This window comes from Myotis myotis, unplaced genomic scaffold (genome assembly GCF_014108235.1).
Source record: "Myotis myotis isolate mMyoMyo1 unplaced genomic scaffold, mMyoMyo1.p scaffold_m19_p_2, whole genome shotgun sequence".
In the NCBI taxonomy this organism is placed as follows: domain Eukaryota; kingdom Metazoa; phylum Chordata; class Mammalia; order Chiroptera; family Vespertilionidae; genus Myotis; species Myotis myotis.
In genome coordinates, this window is record NW_023416324.1 from 27,015,334 (window position 1) to 27,032,791 (window position 17,458).

Consider the following 17,458-nt stretch of genomic DNA (forward strand, 5'->3'; position numbering starts at 1 on the left):
CTGCCTTAGGACAGATGCTTAAAATGGAGAGGATTTGGGGCTCTGTCAGCTGCTGAAAAGGCAGAGGAAGATGGAGGACGAAGGGATGCGTGGGGGAGGAACTGCTGGGATGACAGGAAGGAGGCCCAGCTGCACAGATGACCGTCCCTGTGGGGCAGTTACTACCGACAGCCCTTCCTCCTCCTCCCTTTCGTCACCACAGTCAGACTCGGTGTCCTTTCTCTTAAACATATCAGGTGTTTAAGAGAAGCAGGATTGCCAAAACCGGTTTGGCTCAGTGGATAGAGCGTCGGCCTCCGGACTGAAAGGTCCCAGGTTCGATTCCGGTCAAGGGCATGTACCTGGGTTGCAGGCACATCCCAGTAGGAGATGTGCAGGAGGCGGCTGATCGATGTTTCTCTCTCATCGATGTTTCTAACTCTCTATCTCTCTCCCTTCCTCTCTGTAAAAAATCAATAAGATATTAAAAAAAAACAAAACAGCGTTCAATCATGTTTAACATTCTCCTAATATTAACAAAAGTGGGGGAAGGGCTGCCTTCAATCTCACGCCCCTTCCAGCTACAATACCTTTGATTTTTCTGGGTCAAAATTCTCGAGAGATGCCGATACTCTGCCTGCATCCTCTGCTCTGCGCGCCCTCACGCACCGACTCCCTGCGGACAGCCTTCGGTCACCCTCACTCTGCGGACACAGCCAGGCCGCTCCCCAGCACGCCCTGGTGTTGAATGGATGGACTCTGCGGCCCCCTTCTCACTCGTCTCTTTTCACAGTACTCACCGTTCCCTTCTTGGAACTTCTTCTCTGCTCTTGGGTTCTGTGCTGTCCACACTCCTGGTTTTCCTCCAACCTTGCTAATTTCACAAGGTCCTTCTGCTACATCCCTCCTTCAGGCCACAGTTCGCTATAGACCTATCCTAGATGGTTTTCTCTCCTTACTTTACACTCTTGGGCAAATCCAGGCTACCCGCTGGTCCAGGTTACCATTTATTTCCCTCCGGCTTATTGCTCAGCGTCCCAAATTGTCTCTGAGGAGGAGCAGAGGTTGCCACCCCAAAATGTGCCACCTGGCCTCAGAAGGCCGCCCCGCGGTGCCAGGAACAAAGCAGATTTGTCGACTGGGTAAACGGATGAAGGATGGATGAGTGCCTAAGTTCCACTAGTGCTCCAAGCTTGCTCCCCGTGGGCGGTGTTACATTCCTGCCTACTAGGTTGTCTTTAGAAAAATATCCACGGCCCAGGCATCTTTTGGAATGTGCAGCTTGTTCTCACGGAATTGTGTGTTCTTGTTGGCGTGGTGATGCTGACCCCAGCTGAGTGGCTTAAACGACAGAAATGTATTGTCTCACAGTTCTGTCGGCCTCACATTAACCAATTGCATCTACAGTGACCCTATGTCCAAATGAAGCTGTTACTGAACTCAAGGGGTTTCCTGCGTGTGGTGTTCTATTTAAGAATAAGACCTAGCCCTGGCCGGTGTGGCTCAATTTGTTGAGCGTCCTCTTGTGCACCAAAAGGTCACCGGTTCAATTCCTGGTAAGGGCACATACCCAGGTTGCAGGTAACCTGGTCAGGGGTGCATAAAGGAGGCAACTGACCCTGATTGATGTCTCTCTCTCTCTCCCCCTCTCCCTTCTCTCTCTAAAATCAATTCAAACATATTAAAAAAATAAGACCTAGTTGCTGGGTAGTTTTATTTATTTGCAGCAGGTAAAGGAGACAGGGGATTCACTCCAAATCTTGGTCTTCCCCCAGAGAGGCTTAGCCATTGTTTATACTACTATTTGGTTAATTACATGTTGATTTCTTCTTTGCAGTTGGCTATACTTATCAGGGTGAGTTCCTGTCAAGCTCATCCTATTTAGGGCTGCATTTGCAAAATACTGTGCTACGTTTTAACATTTAGTAAGAATAGCATTTAGTAAGAGCCAGCCCAGACCTTGGGACCCTTGTCCTGTCTAACAAAGATCATGTTCTGAGGTACTGAGAGTTAGGAATTCAACATACTATTGTTTGGGGGTGGTGGTGGTGGTGGTGGTGGTGGTTAGGAGATGGGGGGGGCACAATTCAACTCATAACACCAACTGATGTTGTTGATGCTTTAAAGCACTGACCATATTCCTCTTCTTGGAAGCTTTTCAAAGGTTCTCCGTTGCTCTCAAGGTAAATCCAAGTTCTTAGCAGTGAAGGCCCATCAAAATGTGGTCCCTGCCACTTAACCCCTTGCTCTTTCTTCACCTTCCTGCCCACACTGCTTATGGTGTCCCTCTGCCTAGAATGGATTCTTTAACCTCTGCCCATGTGTCACTGAACATTCTGTTATCAGTGCTCATCACACACACCTGCCTCCTAGGGCCTAGCACAGGGTTTGACACAGCACTCAATACATTTTTGTTGAATGAATGTATGGAGACAATTATTTTCAAGCGTTTTTTTAAAAAAAAAATCAAAAAAATTATATGTATTTTTAAATTCAAGAGGTGTTAGCTTGGAATTACTCATATATAAAAGTCTTTCTGTTGGGAGCAGGCTTTTGTACTCCTGCCAATCTGGTTCCTGCTCTGCCCCCTGGTGGTGGCCCTGCGCCGGGCAGGAGAACGAAAGGACCATTTAAGGTATTTCCGGAAACCGCGAGTTGGCGACTCAGCTCATTTATACACCCACAATGCATTGCACATAGGTTATTTTCTACTTTAAAACATCTAGATTATTTTTCTTTCAACTTTCCCCCCTCACTGAACATGCCACTGCTTTCACAGAATTGTCTGAACTTAGGGCAGAAACCATTAGCTCTTTTGTGGAAATAGTTACCATTGCTTTTCCAGGAGTTACAGTTACCTGAGGACTGTGCGCCACGCCGCGGTAGGCATGCTCTGGTTTCTCTTCAGACCGCATAAATCTTTCGCCTTTTACTAAAGATTTCCGTGGAGAGGAACAATTCTGAGTTATTACTCAATTTTTTGAGGTCTTGCATTCGCAGGACTTACAAGAGTGTATGAAAATTAGACGTGCTTTTTATCGGTTGGGCTGGTTGTGCATTTGTGCATTTTGTTCTCCATATGTATTAGAAGGGGGAGGTTGCTATTTTCCCTAACAGAGAGAACAATTGCATCTTTTTTTTTTCCTGTGTTGAGGATGTCGGAATTCTTAGCGGCAGCTTTAGTAGGTGGCTCAGGCTCGGGTGCGGGATGTGTGCGCCAGGGGCAAGGGCGTGGCTGTTCCTTTTGCCTGCTTGTCCCCAGGGGCGCAGGAACAAAGCCGATTGGTGGACCGGGTACACGGATGGAGGAGGAATGGGTGCCTGAGTCTCTCTCTAGGGCTCCGAGGGATCCAAGGTCCCGTGTTACATACTAGGTTGTCTTTAGAAGAGCATTCATGTCTCAGGCGTGCTCTGGAACGTGCAGCTTGTTTGCAATTGTGTGATCCTGTTGGAGTGGCGGTGCTGACCCCCGATCGAGCTAAGGAAGGACAGGCGCCCCCCCTTCGGAAGGACCGGGGAACAAGGGGCCCTTAATGTAATCACACCGCCTCAGTAAACACAGTTCTAGTTTACATTTTAATTATACTTAAGGTTTGGTTTTTAAAGTTTCACTTCTTTTTTGTTTTAATCTTTACGCGAGGATATTCCTAGAGAATATAGAGAGAGTGGAAGGGAGGGAGGGGAGAGAGAGAGAGAGAGAGAGAGAGAGAGAGAGAGAGAGAGAGAGAGAGAGACAGGGATTGGTTGCCTCCCACACTCGCCCCCAGCAGGCAGATGGAACCCGGAACCCGCATCCAAGGCACGTGCCTTTGACTAGGAATTGAACCCAGCCTATGCTCTAAGGACTGAGTACATCGGCAAGAGCTCATGTTTTTAATTAAACTATCGTTACCTTAGACAAGTGGTTTCCAGATTTTGGATTTTCCAATTATTAAAATTTCCAAAATATTTCTGGGCTACAAAAATTTTTAAACCATTTTTCTACAAAAGAAAAGCCACTTCAAGAATAAAAACAGGAGAGCCTCGTAGCCTTCTGGGAAACCGTCTTATTTCCTCCCCTCCCCCTCCTCCTGCCTTCAACCAACCAGCCTCCCATCGGCGAGGGACCTGCGCAATGTTTATTGAGAATATCAGTTTCTGCGTGTGGGCAGTAGATATTGAAAGTTATATGGTTTACAGAAAACATCTTTAAAAGATAAACACTCAGGTCCCTGTATCTACATGAGGAAAACATTCTGAAAAAGGCTTTCATAGGAAAGAAAATTCAAGAAGACATTGTTATTAAAAGAATCAATCCCCTTAGATAAGCTTTATTACCCAGAATTGTGTTTAGCAAAAAATAAAATAAAATAAAAAAATAAAAAAAATGGTGTTTGTGTAGATTTTTTTCTTTTTTTTTTTTAAAAGAATATATATATTTAAAACATTTTATTGATTTTTTACAGAGAGGAAGGGAGAAGGATAGAGAGTTAGAAACATCAGCTGCCTCCTGCACACTCCCTACTGGGTATGTACCCACAACCAAGGTACATGCCCCTAACTGGAATCAAACCCGGGACCCTTGAGTCCGCAGGCCGACACTCTATCCACTGAGCCAAACCGGTCAGGATTGTGTAGATTTCTTGTAAGTCACATTAAGATTTTTTTCATCACTAATATTAGCAAGATTGAGTATCAAAAAAAAAAAAAAAAGACTAAAAACAGTGCAGAATGACTTGAAACCAAAGGACAGGACACTTCTTTAAAATAGGAAATCCATTTAGCTTTATGGGAATATATATTTTGTAACCTTCCTTTCCTCCAGCCCAAACATAGGAAAGCTGGGGCTCAAAATCAGTTTAGCCAAAGGCTGAGCCGCCTTAGATTGACAATATCAGGCTGGTAATGCCCTCTTGTGTCAGCCTGGAGAATTACTGCCATCTGACTTCATTTCCTCTGACTTGAACAATTTCTTTAGATATTACCTCCATTATTCATTCATGCATACCTGGCATTGATCTCAATGTTTGGGATACATCAGTAAAGAAAAAAAATATAAATACAGCCTAGCCAGTTTGGCTCAGCGGATAGAGCGTCGGCCTGGGGTCTGAAGGGTCCCAGGTTCGATTCTAGCCAAGGGCACATGCCCAGGTTTCAGGCTAGATCCCCAATAGGGGGCGTGCAAGAGGCAGCTGATCAATGATTCTGTCATCATTGATGGTTCTATCTTTCTCTCCCTCTCTGAAATCAATAAACATATAAAAAATATATAAATACATATATCTAGCCCAGCTGGTGTGGTTCAGTGGTTGAGTGTGACCCATGAACCAGGAGGTCATGGTTCAATTCCCAGTCAGAGCATATGCTAGGGTTTTGGACTTGATCCCCAGTAGGGGTGTGCAGGAGGCAGCCAATCAGAATTATCTCTTATCATAGATGTTTCTATCTCTCCCGCTCCTTTCCTCTCTCTGAGAATAAAACATATTTTTAGCTCTGACCCGTTTGGCTCAGTGGATAGGGCGTCAGACCTTGGACTGGAAGGTCCTAGGATAGATTCCGGTCAAGGGCATGTACCTTGATTTCGGGCACATTCCCAGTGGGAGGTGTGTAGGAGGCAGCTGATCGATGTTTCCCTCTCATCGATGTTTCTAACTTTCTATCTCTCTCCCTTCCTCTCTGTAAAAAATCAATAAAAATATATTTTAAAAACAAACAAAAACCCCCAATATTAAAAATATACTTATATCGCCCTGACCGTTTGGCTCAGTGGATAGGGCGTCGGCCTGTGGACTGAAAGGTCCCAGGTTCTATTCCGGTCAGGGGCATGTACCTTGGTTGAGGGCACATCCCCAGTAGGAGGTGTGCAGGAGGCAGCTGATCAATGTTTCTCTCTCATTGATGTTTCTAACTCTCTATCCCTCTCCCTTCCTCTCTGTAAAAAAATCAATAAAACATATTTAAAAAAATACTTATATCTACATATCTAATCTCTATATCTATGTTTATCTATTTATTTATCCTTGTCCTAGTGGAGCTTACATTCAGGGGGAGAGATAATGAATGAATGAATGAATGAATGAATGAATGAATAAATAAATACTATGGGAAAAAATGGCATGCTAAGGGGGCGGGGCCATAGTGTAGGGAGTGGTATAGTGTGGGTTGCAACTTTGAGTAGCCCTCACCCCTGGCTGGGTAGCTCCGTTGGTTAGCGCATTGTCTCAGTATGCCATGCTTGAGGGTTCGATCCCCGGTCGAATCAACCAATGAATGCCTAAGTAAATGGAACAACAAATCAGGGTTTCTCTCTCTGAAATCAATTAAACAAAAAGGAAGAGGTGATTTTGTGTGAGTTGAAAAGAGATGAGGGCGTTGGCCATGCAGCTAGAGATCTGGGCGGAGAGGGTCTGAGAACAGAACCTCTCTCCCTGTTCACCAGAAAAGCCAGCACAGAGGTCCCACGGCAAGAGCTCGTTAAGAAACACACAGCGAGCGTGCGGGAGCCTGTGAAGGGGAAAGAGAAGTAGGAGACAGTCCAGAGGTAACGGGATTAGCGCACCAAGGGCCTGCTCTCATTGACTCTCCCTCCGCATCCACACACACAGAACAGATCCACAGCAAGGCTGTTTATTGAACTCTTCCCAGCCAGCAGCTCCCCCGCCCCGCACCCCGCAGCCCCCGACCCGGAGCCAAGTGGAGTCGCCCTGACGGGGACCCGGGCTCCCTCCGCCCGCCTCTCCTCTCCGCCTGGCCCTCCTGGCTGCCTCGGGCCCGTCACTCCTCTCCGTCCACATCCTCCAGGAAGTGAGTGAAGTCAGGCAGCCGCTCCCGATCCCGAGGGCAGAAGTAACAGCTCCTGTTGCTGTAGACCTGGCCGCGCAGGTACAGTTCTGGAAGCAGGAGGCCAGCCTGAGTCCGGTGCTGGCTGCACCCGTGCTCCAGGACCCCGCGCTCCCCACGCACCTCTGGCCACATTGACTTTGTTGGTTGCCAAGATGTCCACCTGAACGCTGTCTATTTTCATGTGCAAGTCCTCTGCGTTGCTCTGAGGGCAGGAAAGGGGAGCGGAGAGAGGCCGGTGCAGCCCACGCCCGCGTCCTTCCCTGCCACTGGCCACCAGGCCCAGTTCATGTGAGGGGTGCCCCGGGGGAGGGACGGGGTGCAGGAGGCTCCGTTCTGTTGGGGCCACTGCTCTCTGTGCGGGCGGGGCGGGGCGGGAACACTCACGCGGAAGAGCTTGTAGAGCTCCGCTCCCATGCACTTCTGCACGTGCTCCTCCACCACCGGGAAGATCCGCACCAAGTACTGCACCGACGGGCAGCGGCGTGACTGCGGCGCCCGCCCCGCCCGCGCCCCCCGCCCCCCGCCCCGCCCGCGCCCCCCGCCCCCCGCCCCGCCCGCGCCCCCCGCCCCCCGCCCCCCGCCCCGCCCGCCCCCACCCGCTCCGGGCCCCCGCCCCTGCCCCCCCACCCGCGCCCCGCCCGCGCACCTCCAGCGTGAGGCTGGCCTGCCGCTGGCTGTTGCTGTGGTCCACGTTGCCCATGGCGGCCATCAGGCTGTGCACCACGCGTAGGCGCAGCATCTCCTCGGCCAGGCTCGTGCTGCCGCGCGCCAGGACCCTGGGCCGGGATTCGGGTTGGGGCGACGTCTGGGGGCTCCCCAGCGCCGGCTCCGAGCCTGCCTGCCGCCTCCACCCACGGCCCGCCCGCTTACCCGATGGCCTTGGCGGCGGCGGCCTGCTGCAGAAACGCGGGCAGGTGGGCGGCGCGCTGGTGGGGGCTGGTGAGCTGCAGGGCCGTAGGGTCTAGTGGAGGGGCGGCTGTGAGGCTGGGCCCCTGCTCTCGCCGGGTACCCCCTCCCCACGCCCCACCTCCGTCCCAGCGATCCCTACCGCTGCTCAGGGTCTTGGGCTGCAGTTCGCTGGTCTCCGGGATGGGTGGGGTCAACAGGTCCACGAGGCCGATGAGCAGCGCCTCGCACACGTCGTAGTTGACTAGGTCCTTGATCAGTTCGATGGCTGGGGGAGGGCAGAGGCGATGCGGAAGCCTGCCTCCAACACTCTCCATCCCCAGCCAGAAAGCAGAGAGCTCCTTGAACCACGTTGCTTTGCTCTACCTCATCCTCTTCATTGACCTTTCCTGACCTTTAATTGGCCAGCACTGCACCAGGTGTGGGGAGAGCTGGGCAGAGGACACCTCGGTCCTGCCTTCTTGGGGCTCTTGGTTATAGAGGAGGAGGGGGAGCTCTCCCCCCACACCCCCACCAGCCATTAGCCGGGGTGGGGGCTGGGGGGCAGGGTTGGGTGATGAGCCCATCCATCCTGGAGGCTTGGAGGAACTCAGGAGGATTCATGCAGGAGGGAAGGGCTGGGTTTTCAAAGGGAGACAAGGGGTGAGGAGGAGACAGCAGGTGGGTGGGGATGTGTGGCAGAAAGTGAAAAAGGGGTGCAGGTGCCGGGAGCCGGTCCATCCTTGCTGCTTGACACAGTCGCTGCAGGGAAGAAACATCTGCACAGCATATGTTTCAAGGGACCTGGCGTATATGGCATACTGTTCTTAATATGTTTGCTCCCCTTCTTGGCACTATGTGTTTTGTTTTTGTTTTTTAATATATTTTATTGATTTTTTACAGAGAGGAAGGGAGAGGGATAGAAAGTTAGAAACATTGATGAGAGAGAAACATAGATCAGCTGCCTCCTGCACATCTCCCACTGGGGATGTGCCCGAAACCAAGGTACATGCCCTTGACCAGAATCGAATCTGGGACCCTTCAGTCTGCAGGCCGACGCTCTATCCACTGAGCCAAACCAGTTAGGGTGGCACTATGTGTTTTAACCAAGGTCACCTCTCCGAGAAAGGTTGTTTCCCCAGGTAGGGTTTTTCCCTGAAGTTAGGGAGGGAATAAAACCCCTTACCTAAATGCCAGGCGGGTAGTTAATCACTTTAACTACAAACAATCACCCTTAAGCTACATAATCTTTACTCCCTGGAATGGTTAGGAGGGAGATTTGGTTAGGAGGGAGGAGGCAATTAGAATGTATTGAAGGAGTTTTCTGTAGGTATTTTCCAGTTATTCATTCCTCCCAACTGTTCACTCAGCTTGCAGAATGCCTATTGTTACAGTATGGTAAGGAGCCTGTGAAAGGGGTCAGTAGGCTGTGGGAGTGCCTGGGGAGATGTAGAGAGAGGAGCCAGAGAGGCAGAGCTGGAATGGGCAGGTTGAGATGGTACATGTTAACCGTGGTAAATGTTACTCTAAACACATGTGCTGGCTGCACGGGACAGGACTTAGAGATGCGCTGTCCCAGCACAGGAGCCAGGTGGGGCCTCTCTCTCCATTTACTCCTGGGAGAGCAGATTTAGGATAATTTGTTACCTCCCTGATTAGCTCTTTTGCATACCAGATTGCCATGTAGACACAGAACTGCTATATTAACAGTGTTATCTGTTTGAATCATAGAAATTGACCTTTTAGTTCCCTGTCAGGAGATTTTACCCAGTAAGAACACGTTTGGGATAATTCTTTGCGATGTGAGAAAAGCCGCCAGTTGCTCTAATTTTTTTGTTTTTAAATCCTCACCCGAGGATAGTTTTTATTGATTTTTTAGAAAAAGAGGAAGGGAGAGAAAGAAACATCAATGTGAGAGAGAAATATTGATCAGTTGCCTCCCATATCCGCCCTGACTGGGGATTGACCCACAACCTAGTTATGTGCCTTAACCAGGAAGTGAACCCACAACCTTTTGGCGTACAGGAGGATGTTCCAACCGACCGAGCCGCCGGCCAGTGCTAATTTGGTTTGGTTCTAATTTGGAATCACAGAGCCAGCAACACTGGAGGGAAAGGGACCAGCACACCACGCCTCCTGCCACCCCCCCACTCTCCCACCTGCACAGTAATGCGCCCGGGACGCCTCTGGCTGCTCGGCAGCCCCTGCCTGGACCGGCTGGTGTCCTCCCCTGTTCTTTTTTTTTTTAAATATATTTTATTGATTTCTTACAGAGAGAAAGGGAGAGAGAGTTAGAAACATCGATGAGAGAGAAACATCGATCAGCTGCCTCCTGCACACCCCCCACTGGGGATGTGAGCAACCCAGGTACATGCCCTTGAACGGAATCGAACCCAGGACCCCTTAGTCCGCAGGCCACAGGCCGACGCTCTATCCACTGAGCCAAACCGGTTTTGGCCTCCCCTGTTCTTATTGTTTGGCTGTGACACCTTTTCTTCCTTGCTCCTGATGAGTGCAGCTTGGGTTTTAGGTCTGAGTGGTTGGCTCCTCACACCCAACACACTGGGCCTTGTCAGCTGCAGGTCGACTCTCAGTAGTGGTTGGGCTCATCCCAGGCACAGGCTGGTAGCACCTTCGTGTGAGGACGTGGCAGGAAAAGTGCCAGCCTGTGCCTCAGAGAGCTCTTCCCGCAGCTGGACATGGCTCATGGACATTCAGGGGAGGAGTGAACAGGTGGGGATATTTTATGAAGTTTCCCTGACCACAAACGGCCTTCTCTGCCCACGTAGGACCCAGTACTCCAGGAGACAAATGTCTGGTTCTGCCTATTCACTTTACACTAAATGCTTGATTCTTCATTGATTATGTATCTGCAACACTTGGAGCTCCTCAGAAAAACGAAGATTTATTCACTGAGTCATCTCTGATTGAGTTAAAATTCATAGCTGTCACTGTTTACACCCAAAGCAAAAGTGCTTGTCCTGCCCAAATATCTCCACAAGAGCCACAGCCAGTTACAACTCTCTGCCCTGCGTTAGTGACTACGCAGAGCAGGCTCATGCAGAAAGCAAAGGACAACAGGAGACTGCAACGCCTGTGGTACTGATGACACCCCTGTCCTACACTGAAGCAGTCGCTGATTGGTAATTGGTCAGGAAAATGCCTCACACAGGTTTACTCATGGGTGCATTCATTTATCTAGCACATACGTAGTGAGCATCTTCTCCGTGTTGGACCCTTGTGCTAGGGCAACGAGGAGGACTAAGGCCCAATCCCTGCCTTCAGGGATGACACATCTAATGGGACACCAGTAAGGAAACTGGCATTTATGATGTTGTGTTATAAGGGCTCTGGGAACACGAAGGAAGCCAGGTTGGTGTCAGAGCATGTGGAGGGGTTGGGGGTTAGAGAATCAGAAGGCTTCCTTGGAGAAGGTAACACGTGAGCTGACAAAGCCACAGGGAGAAGGAGGGGACTGGAGTGAAGAATGTGGCGAGTGCCATGCTGCAAAGTGCATGCCACCCTCGTGGCCAGGCAAGCAGGGAGGCCTGGCTGGGACACAGGGCGTTGGTGAGAGCTAAGCTTGTGGAGGTAGGTCAGCCCCAGCTTCTGAGGGTTTTGCATGTGTCAACCACCCTGTAGAGCAGGTGTTTTCTCATCTTTCATTTCAGCGAAAACCAAGACTCAACAAGATTGAGTAGCTTGCCCAAGATCAAACAGTTAATAGGTAGTAGAATGACTCTACAGATTCCAAAGCTCATATTCTTTTTTAAAAAAAAAATTTTTAAAAATTGATTTCAGATAGGAAGGGAGAGGGAGAGAGAGATAGAAACATCAATGATGAGAGCGAATCACTGATCATCCACCTCCTGCACGCCCCCTAGTGGGGATCGAGCCTGAAACCAGGCATGTGCCCTTGACTAGAATTGAACCCAGGATCCTTCAGTCTGCAGGCTGATGCTCTACCCACTGAGCCAAACTGGCCGGGGCCAAAGCTCATGTTCGTCACCACTAAACTCTGGTGGAGAACCAGGAAATAGACTGTGTGTGGGCACCATACTGGAGAGATGGAGTTTGGTTTAGAGGTGAGAAATACAGAGACCTGAATTACAGAAGGAGATAGAATGGAGAAGAGGGGACATATTTTTTTTAAAATATGTTTTATTGACTTTTTACAGAGAAGAAGGGAGAAGGATAGAGAGTTAGAAACATTGATGAGAGAGAAACATTGATCAGCTGCCTCCTGCACACCCCCTACTGGGGATGTGCCTGCAACCAAGGTACATGCCCTTGACCGGAATCGAACCCGGGACCCTTCAGTCCACAGGCCAACGCTCTATCCACTGAGCCTAGAGGGGACATATTTGAATGATATTCAGGAGTTAGAGTTGACTGGCTTTTTGGAAGTTGGCCGAAGATGGGATGAAGAAAGAAACGACGATTGCCCACATCTGGGTGTTTTTCCCTGAGGCTGGGACCTTGGAAAATGAAAGATTTGGAGCTAGAACACCAGGAGTCCCATTCTGAACATGGTTAGTGACATCCAAAGGGAGAGGTGCGGGAGGCAAATGGAAGTATGGGTCTGGAGCTCAGGGGAGAGGTCACTCTGCTCATCACCCATAAAAGGGGAACAATAGTGCCCACCTCATTTGAGGACTAAATGAGGTAGGAGCTAGAGCAGTACTTAGCATTTAGTAAACGCTTTATAAAGTTATCCATGATTGTTTCTGTCATTATAGGTGGTAATTAAAACCATGGCAGTGGACTAGGTACACAGGAAGAAAAGAAAGAGAAGAGGAGCTGGGTTTGGATCCTGCGAGGAAAAGAAAGGGGGCAGTGGGGGAACGGAACGCACAAAGGACTGAGCAGCAGCTTCCAGAAAGGCGGGAGGAAGCCAGCAGAGCTGGGTCTGGGAAGGAAGAGAAGGGTATTCAGGAAAGTGGCTGGATCAGGACAGCCGTTGAGAGATTATGCCCAGTGAGGCTGAGAAGCAGCTCGGCAGAGCCCATACGCATTCATTTGACAAATGTCAACTGAGTAGGTGTCAGCTACACCACCAGTGCTGATGGAAGCAGCAGTAAACAGCTCAGGTGTAAGGAGTGGGCCACTGACACTCAGAGGAAACTTTAGTGCAAGAGGAAAGATTCTTCTAATCCAGAGGAACTGCAGGACCCACGGCCTGGCAGACTGGGAGAAAGCTTGTGAGGCAACCACCTGCCCAATAGATGAAGAAACCCAGGGGATCACAGTAAAAGCGGCGACCGAGCTGCGGAAGGAGCCTCAGAACTGGGACTGCACCTGGGACCCGTGGCTGTGTCATGCAGCCATTGCAAGTCACTGGGCACACATGAGGTTTGTTTCTCATTTCTTTGCTAGCCTGGGAAAACCAGGGTCCAGTTCTTTCTCTTCGCTTCCAGACAAGACTGCCACCTGCTGGCCACAGGCGAGAAGTGCGCTTCAGTTTGAGTCCACACACAGGTTTGCTTCCTTTTCCAGCAGGATAAGTGTGTGGCAAGTTGCGATGTTGCAAGGAAGAAACCTGTGTCAGGCATTTTCCTGACCAATTACATTCTGTTTCTTGTTTCTGTACATTTTGCCACCCCTTTCACCACATAATGTTCAACAGCCAATGCTGAAACATTAAAATTACATTTTATGCACTATTTTGTCTTAAAAAGCCAGGCAACAAAGTAATTAATGTTATGTGCTCCGGTGGTATATGAATTGCTATGTGTGTCTTCCATTGATACCTGCTCTTCTGGGCAAGTCTCACACCGAGTCCCACCAGCTTACTTGCTGGCACTTTTAGAACTGCTCCCGACACAGAAGCCAAACATTTCTAGACCAGGGGGTCAAGGGGAGACAATACCAGGCCCGGGCAGACACAGAGGCTTGGAAGGCCAGGTAACTGGAATTAGAAACAAAATTTTCCCTGAAGGCTTTCTATTAAAAAAACAAATGACAACTCTGGAAGACTGTATAATCCTATATAATAAAGAGGGAATATGCAAATTGACCTCATGCAGTCACAAAAGGTGGTGCCCACAGCCAATAAGGAGGGGATATGCTAATTGACCGCCCACCGTCAAAGATGGCAGCACCCACAGCAATAAGGAGGGAATATGCTAATTGACTGCCATGCCCTCAAAGATGGTGGCACCTACAGCCACAAGGTGGTGGAGCCCAGTCCCCTTAGCCCCGCCAGGGTGGCAGGTGTGCGGCAAGGCCGGGCCTGCCCCAGGCGGGCCTGGCCCTGCAACGTGCCTGCCTCCGGAGTCCCCCAGTCCCCTCAGCCCCCCAGCCGCCCAGGGCTGCCCAAGGCTCAGGTAACCAGGGCCAGCTGAGGCTTGCGCTGCTGGCAGTGGCAACAGCAGAAGTGTGATGGGGCGTCGCCTTCCCCTGATTGCCAGGTCGCCTCCCACCCCTGAGGGCTCCTGGACTATGAGAGGGGGCAGGCTGGGCTGAGGGATGCCCCCCCCTCCAGTGCATGAATTTTCATGCACCAGGCCTCTAGTGAAACTTATAAATGCTAAATAAAGTGTAGTTGAGGCCCTGGCTGGGTAGCTTAGTTGATTAGAATGTCAATCCGATAAGCCAAGGTTGTAGGATGTTTCTCTTTCTCTCCTTCCTCTCTCTCAAATCAGTAAAGTGTTGCAGTTGAAGTGCTCATGTAATTTTTGGGATGCTGTAGCATTGGTGGCTCAGTGGTAGAATTCTCATGTAATTTTAGGGAAATAATATATCCTTTGAAAATATTCAGTAGATTTTTTTCAGTTTTTATCAGATGGTATGTTCGTTTTAAAATATACTCCTGCCTGGCAAGCATGACTCAGTGGTTGAGCATCGACCTATGACCAGGAGGTCATGGTTCAATTGCTGGTTCAGGGTACATGCCTGGGTTTGTGGGCTCGATCCCCAGTGTGGGGCATGCAGGAGCTATCTCTCTCATCATTGATGTTTCTATCTCTCCCTCCCTCTCCCTTCCTCTATGAAATCAATAAAAATATATTTTAAAAGACTGGCTGGTGTGGTTCAGTGATTGAGCTTCGACCCATGAACCAGGAAGTCATGGTTCAATTCCCAGTCAGAGCATATGTTAGGGTTTCGGACTTGATCCTTAGTAGGGGGTGTGCAGGAGGCAGCCCATCCATGATTCTCTGTCATCATTGATGTTTCTATTTCTCCCTCTCCCTTCCTCTCTCTGAAATCAATAAAAACATATTAAAATATTTTTTTAAAAAAGAAAAATAAATAAATATGCTTTACAAAGTTTTTAGCATGTTTTCTTTCAAGAGCTGGAGCTCAATTCTCTTCCCCTTGAGCTGGACTTAGTGACTGGCGTCTAGTGACCGGAGGAAAACAGTAGTGACAGGTGCAACTTCTGAGATTAGATTATAAACAGCCCTGGGGCTTCCTCTGCTCCTTCTTGGACCACTTGCTCTGGGAGAAGCCAGCTGCCATGTTGTGAGGACACTCAAGTAGCCCCGTAGAGAGGTCCACGTGGTGAAGAACCGAGGCTTCCGGGCAGCAGCCAGCACTAACTGGGCAGGCATGTGAGCGAGGCACACTGGATGTCTCCGGGTGATCGCAGCCCCAGCTGAGCACTTGACTGCAACCGCATGAGACATCCTGAGCCAGAACCGCTCGGTTAAGCTGCTCCCAGACTCCTGACCCACAAAAAAGTATGTGAGATAATAAATGTTTATTTTTTTGGCCACTAAGTTTTGGAGTAATTTGTTATATAGCAATAGATAGCAAATATAGATGACTGATTTAACAGCTTTTGTACATTTCTGCGAAGTCTGAATATAATGGCTTTCATTTTGTCTTCATAGCAGGTTTTTAAGGAATCTTCATTTGCCTCTGCCCAAGCCCTGTGCAGCTGCAGGGCCAGGGAGTGGGGGCAGGGAGGGGAACCTGGTAACTGAACTTGCTGGAGGTCACCATACTACTTGAGAAGAGGGGCTGAGGAGGGTGGGGCAGAGAAAGGGAGACAGAAGGGGGCTAATAAAGGACAGAAAGGGGGTACTGAGGGGCAGAGAGAGTTTGAAATCCCTGAGAAATCGGAAGTGTTGGCTTAGGTCCTACCAATACAACCAATAGAAACTGCTATAAACTTTACAAATGTTTAAAGGAAATATGATTTTTTCAGTAAATTGGTAGTTTGGTGAATTGGACATTCAGCAAATTGCTCATTTGGCCAATTGATTTTTGGTAAACATACATTTGGCAAATTAATTTATAATGGTCTGCTTCTGATGAAATCAAATAATTTTTATGTTCCTAAGATAACAATTTATTTGTAAAAGATACTAATATATTTACATACATATGTATATTATTTCAACTCCCCAACAGAATTCATTAATTTGTCCTTCCAAAAAACTTTATGACTTTGAAGTGTCTCTTCTCTAGGGAGGGAGGCGGTGAGCGGTACTTCTGTGGCTTTAGACAACCTGTCATGATTAAGTCTCTGCGTGCCACGAATTCCTGGAAGAGCGAGCCTCCCTGGGGGGAAACTGCCATTTTTCACTTCACTGCAATTATAAATGGAGATGAATTCCAGGCAGGCCCACTTTGGAGAAGTCCTTCCTTAAATTTTGGCTCGCTGAGGGTAAGTGGGCTCATCATTGAAAGAAATTCTAAAATCTTAAAAGTATCTGAAAACAAAAAACTCCTCCGGAATCAGTGGATGAAGACGTCAGTACTTTCTCCCTGGTTATTTCTCCTTCAAAGTGAAGGTCAGACAAGAATGGACAGACAGAATCTCTTGCCGTGGAGATGAGAAAGCCATTGCCTGGTGCACAGGTTTCCTTCTCTACTCTTTTTTTTAATTAAAAATTTTTTTGTTTTGTTATTCCTCAGCTGAGGATATTTTCCCCATTGATTTAAAAAAATATATTTGCATTGATTTCAGAGAGGAAGGGAGAAGAGAGAGATAGAGACATCAATGATGAGAGAGAATCACCCATTGATTTTTAGAGAGAGTAGAAGCAAGGGGGAGAGAGGGAGAGAGAGACATCGACGTGAGAAACAGTGATTGGTTGCCTCCCGCATGTGCCCTGACTGGGGCTGGGGATCAAACCTGCCACCCAGGTACGTGCCCTTGACCAGGAATCAAACCTGCAACCCTTCAGTGCATAGGCCGAGACTCTAACCACTGAGAATACTGGCCAGGGTTCCTCCAGGCTTTTTAAAGAATCTGAAAGGGCAGGGTGTTTCAGAACCTGTAACACAGAGCTCCCTAACCACCCTCCTCCAGGGGCACTGGGACAGGTGTGAGGGAAAGGTAATTTTAGGAGACCCAGCTGAAGTACGCTGACCCAACAGTCTGGTAGAGAAAAAGGAAAAACTAGCAAAAATGGCAAAACCAGCAGGCTGGAGGAGATCTGGAAGTGGTATTACAGAAGCCAAGAGAAGAGAGTGAGTTGCTATTGACCAGAAGTAAGTTGCTATTGGTCAGAAGTAAGAGATGGAGCAGGAAGAAAACCGGAAAATGAGTAGCTGGGAACTTGGGGTCAAGGAGGGGTATGCATGCTCAAACACTGATTGAATTTTACCTTTTTCTGGAGGACATGTCTTTGAAATCTCTTTTAATCCACAGATTACCAAGGAGGCTTGTTAAAACGGGAGATAGAGAGCACATCTCCATGTCAGTGGAGATGGTGCTCCAGAAGGAACGGGAGGGGGGACTGCGGAGAGAAGTCTGAGAGAACAAGCAGAAGAAGAGGTGATGGAACAGGGACACTGCCATGTCATGGGAAAGAGCAGA

The 17,458-nt window shown here is 48.9% G+C and overlaps 1 protein-coding gene and 1 non-coding gene across 3 annotated transcripts in view; one reads left to right on the forward strand and one right to left on the reverse strand.

Moving 5' to 3' along the window:
• Positions 1–2,867: 2,867 nt before the first annotated feature.
• On the forward strand, positions 2,868–2,983 carry LOC118677778. Its single transcript, XR_004974504.1, has one exon. It is a non-coding gene; the product is annotated as a U5 spliceosomal RNA (small nuclear RNA).
• Positions 2,984–6,631: 3,648 nt separating this feature from the next.
• Positions 6,632–17,458, reverse strand: part of ARMH1 (armadillo like helical domain containing 1) — a 42,086-nt gene continuing 31,259 nt past the window's right edge. Inside the window, exons 8-13 of one of the 2 annotated variants that reach the window (XM_036351324.1) lie at positions 7,850–7,975; positions 7,672–7,762; positions 7,448–7,577; positions 7,186–7,263; positions 6,922–7,003; positions 6,632–6,848 (exon numbers count right to left, since the gene is read on the reverse strand). In XM_036351324.1, coding sequence (XP_036207217.1) covers positions 6,733–6,848; positions 6,922–7,003; positions 7,186–7,263; positions 7,448–7,577; positions 7,672–7,762; positions 7,850–7,975 — 623 coding nt within the window. In that variant the 3' untranslated portion in view covers positions 6,632–6,732. Of the gene's footprint in view, positions 7,004–7,185; positions 7,264–7,447; positions 7,578–7,671; positions 7,763–7,849; positions 7,976–17,458 lie in introns of both variants that reach the window. The other variant, XM_036351323.1, reaches the window with a different exon arrangement.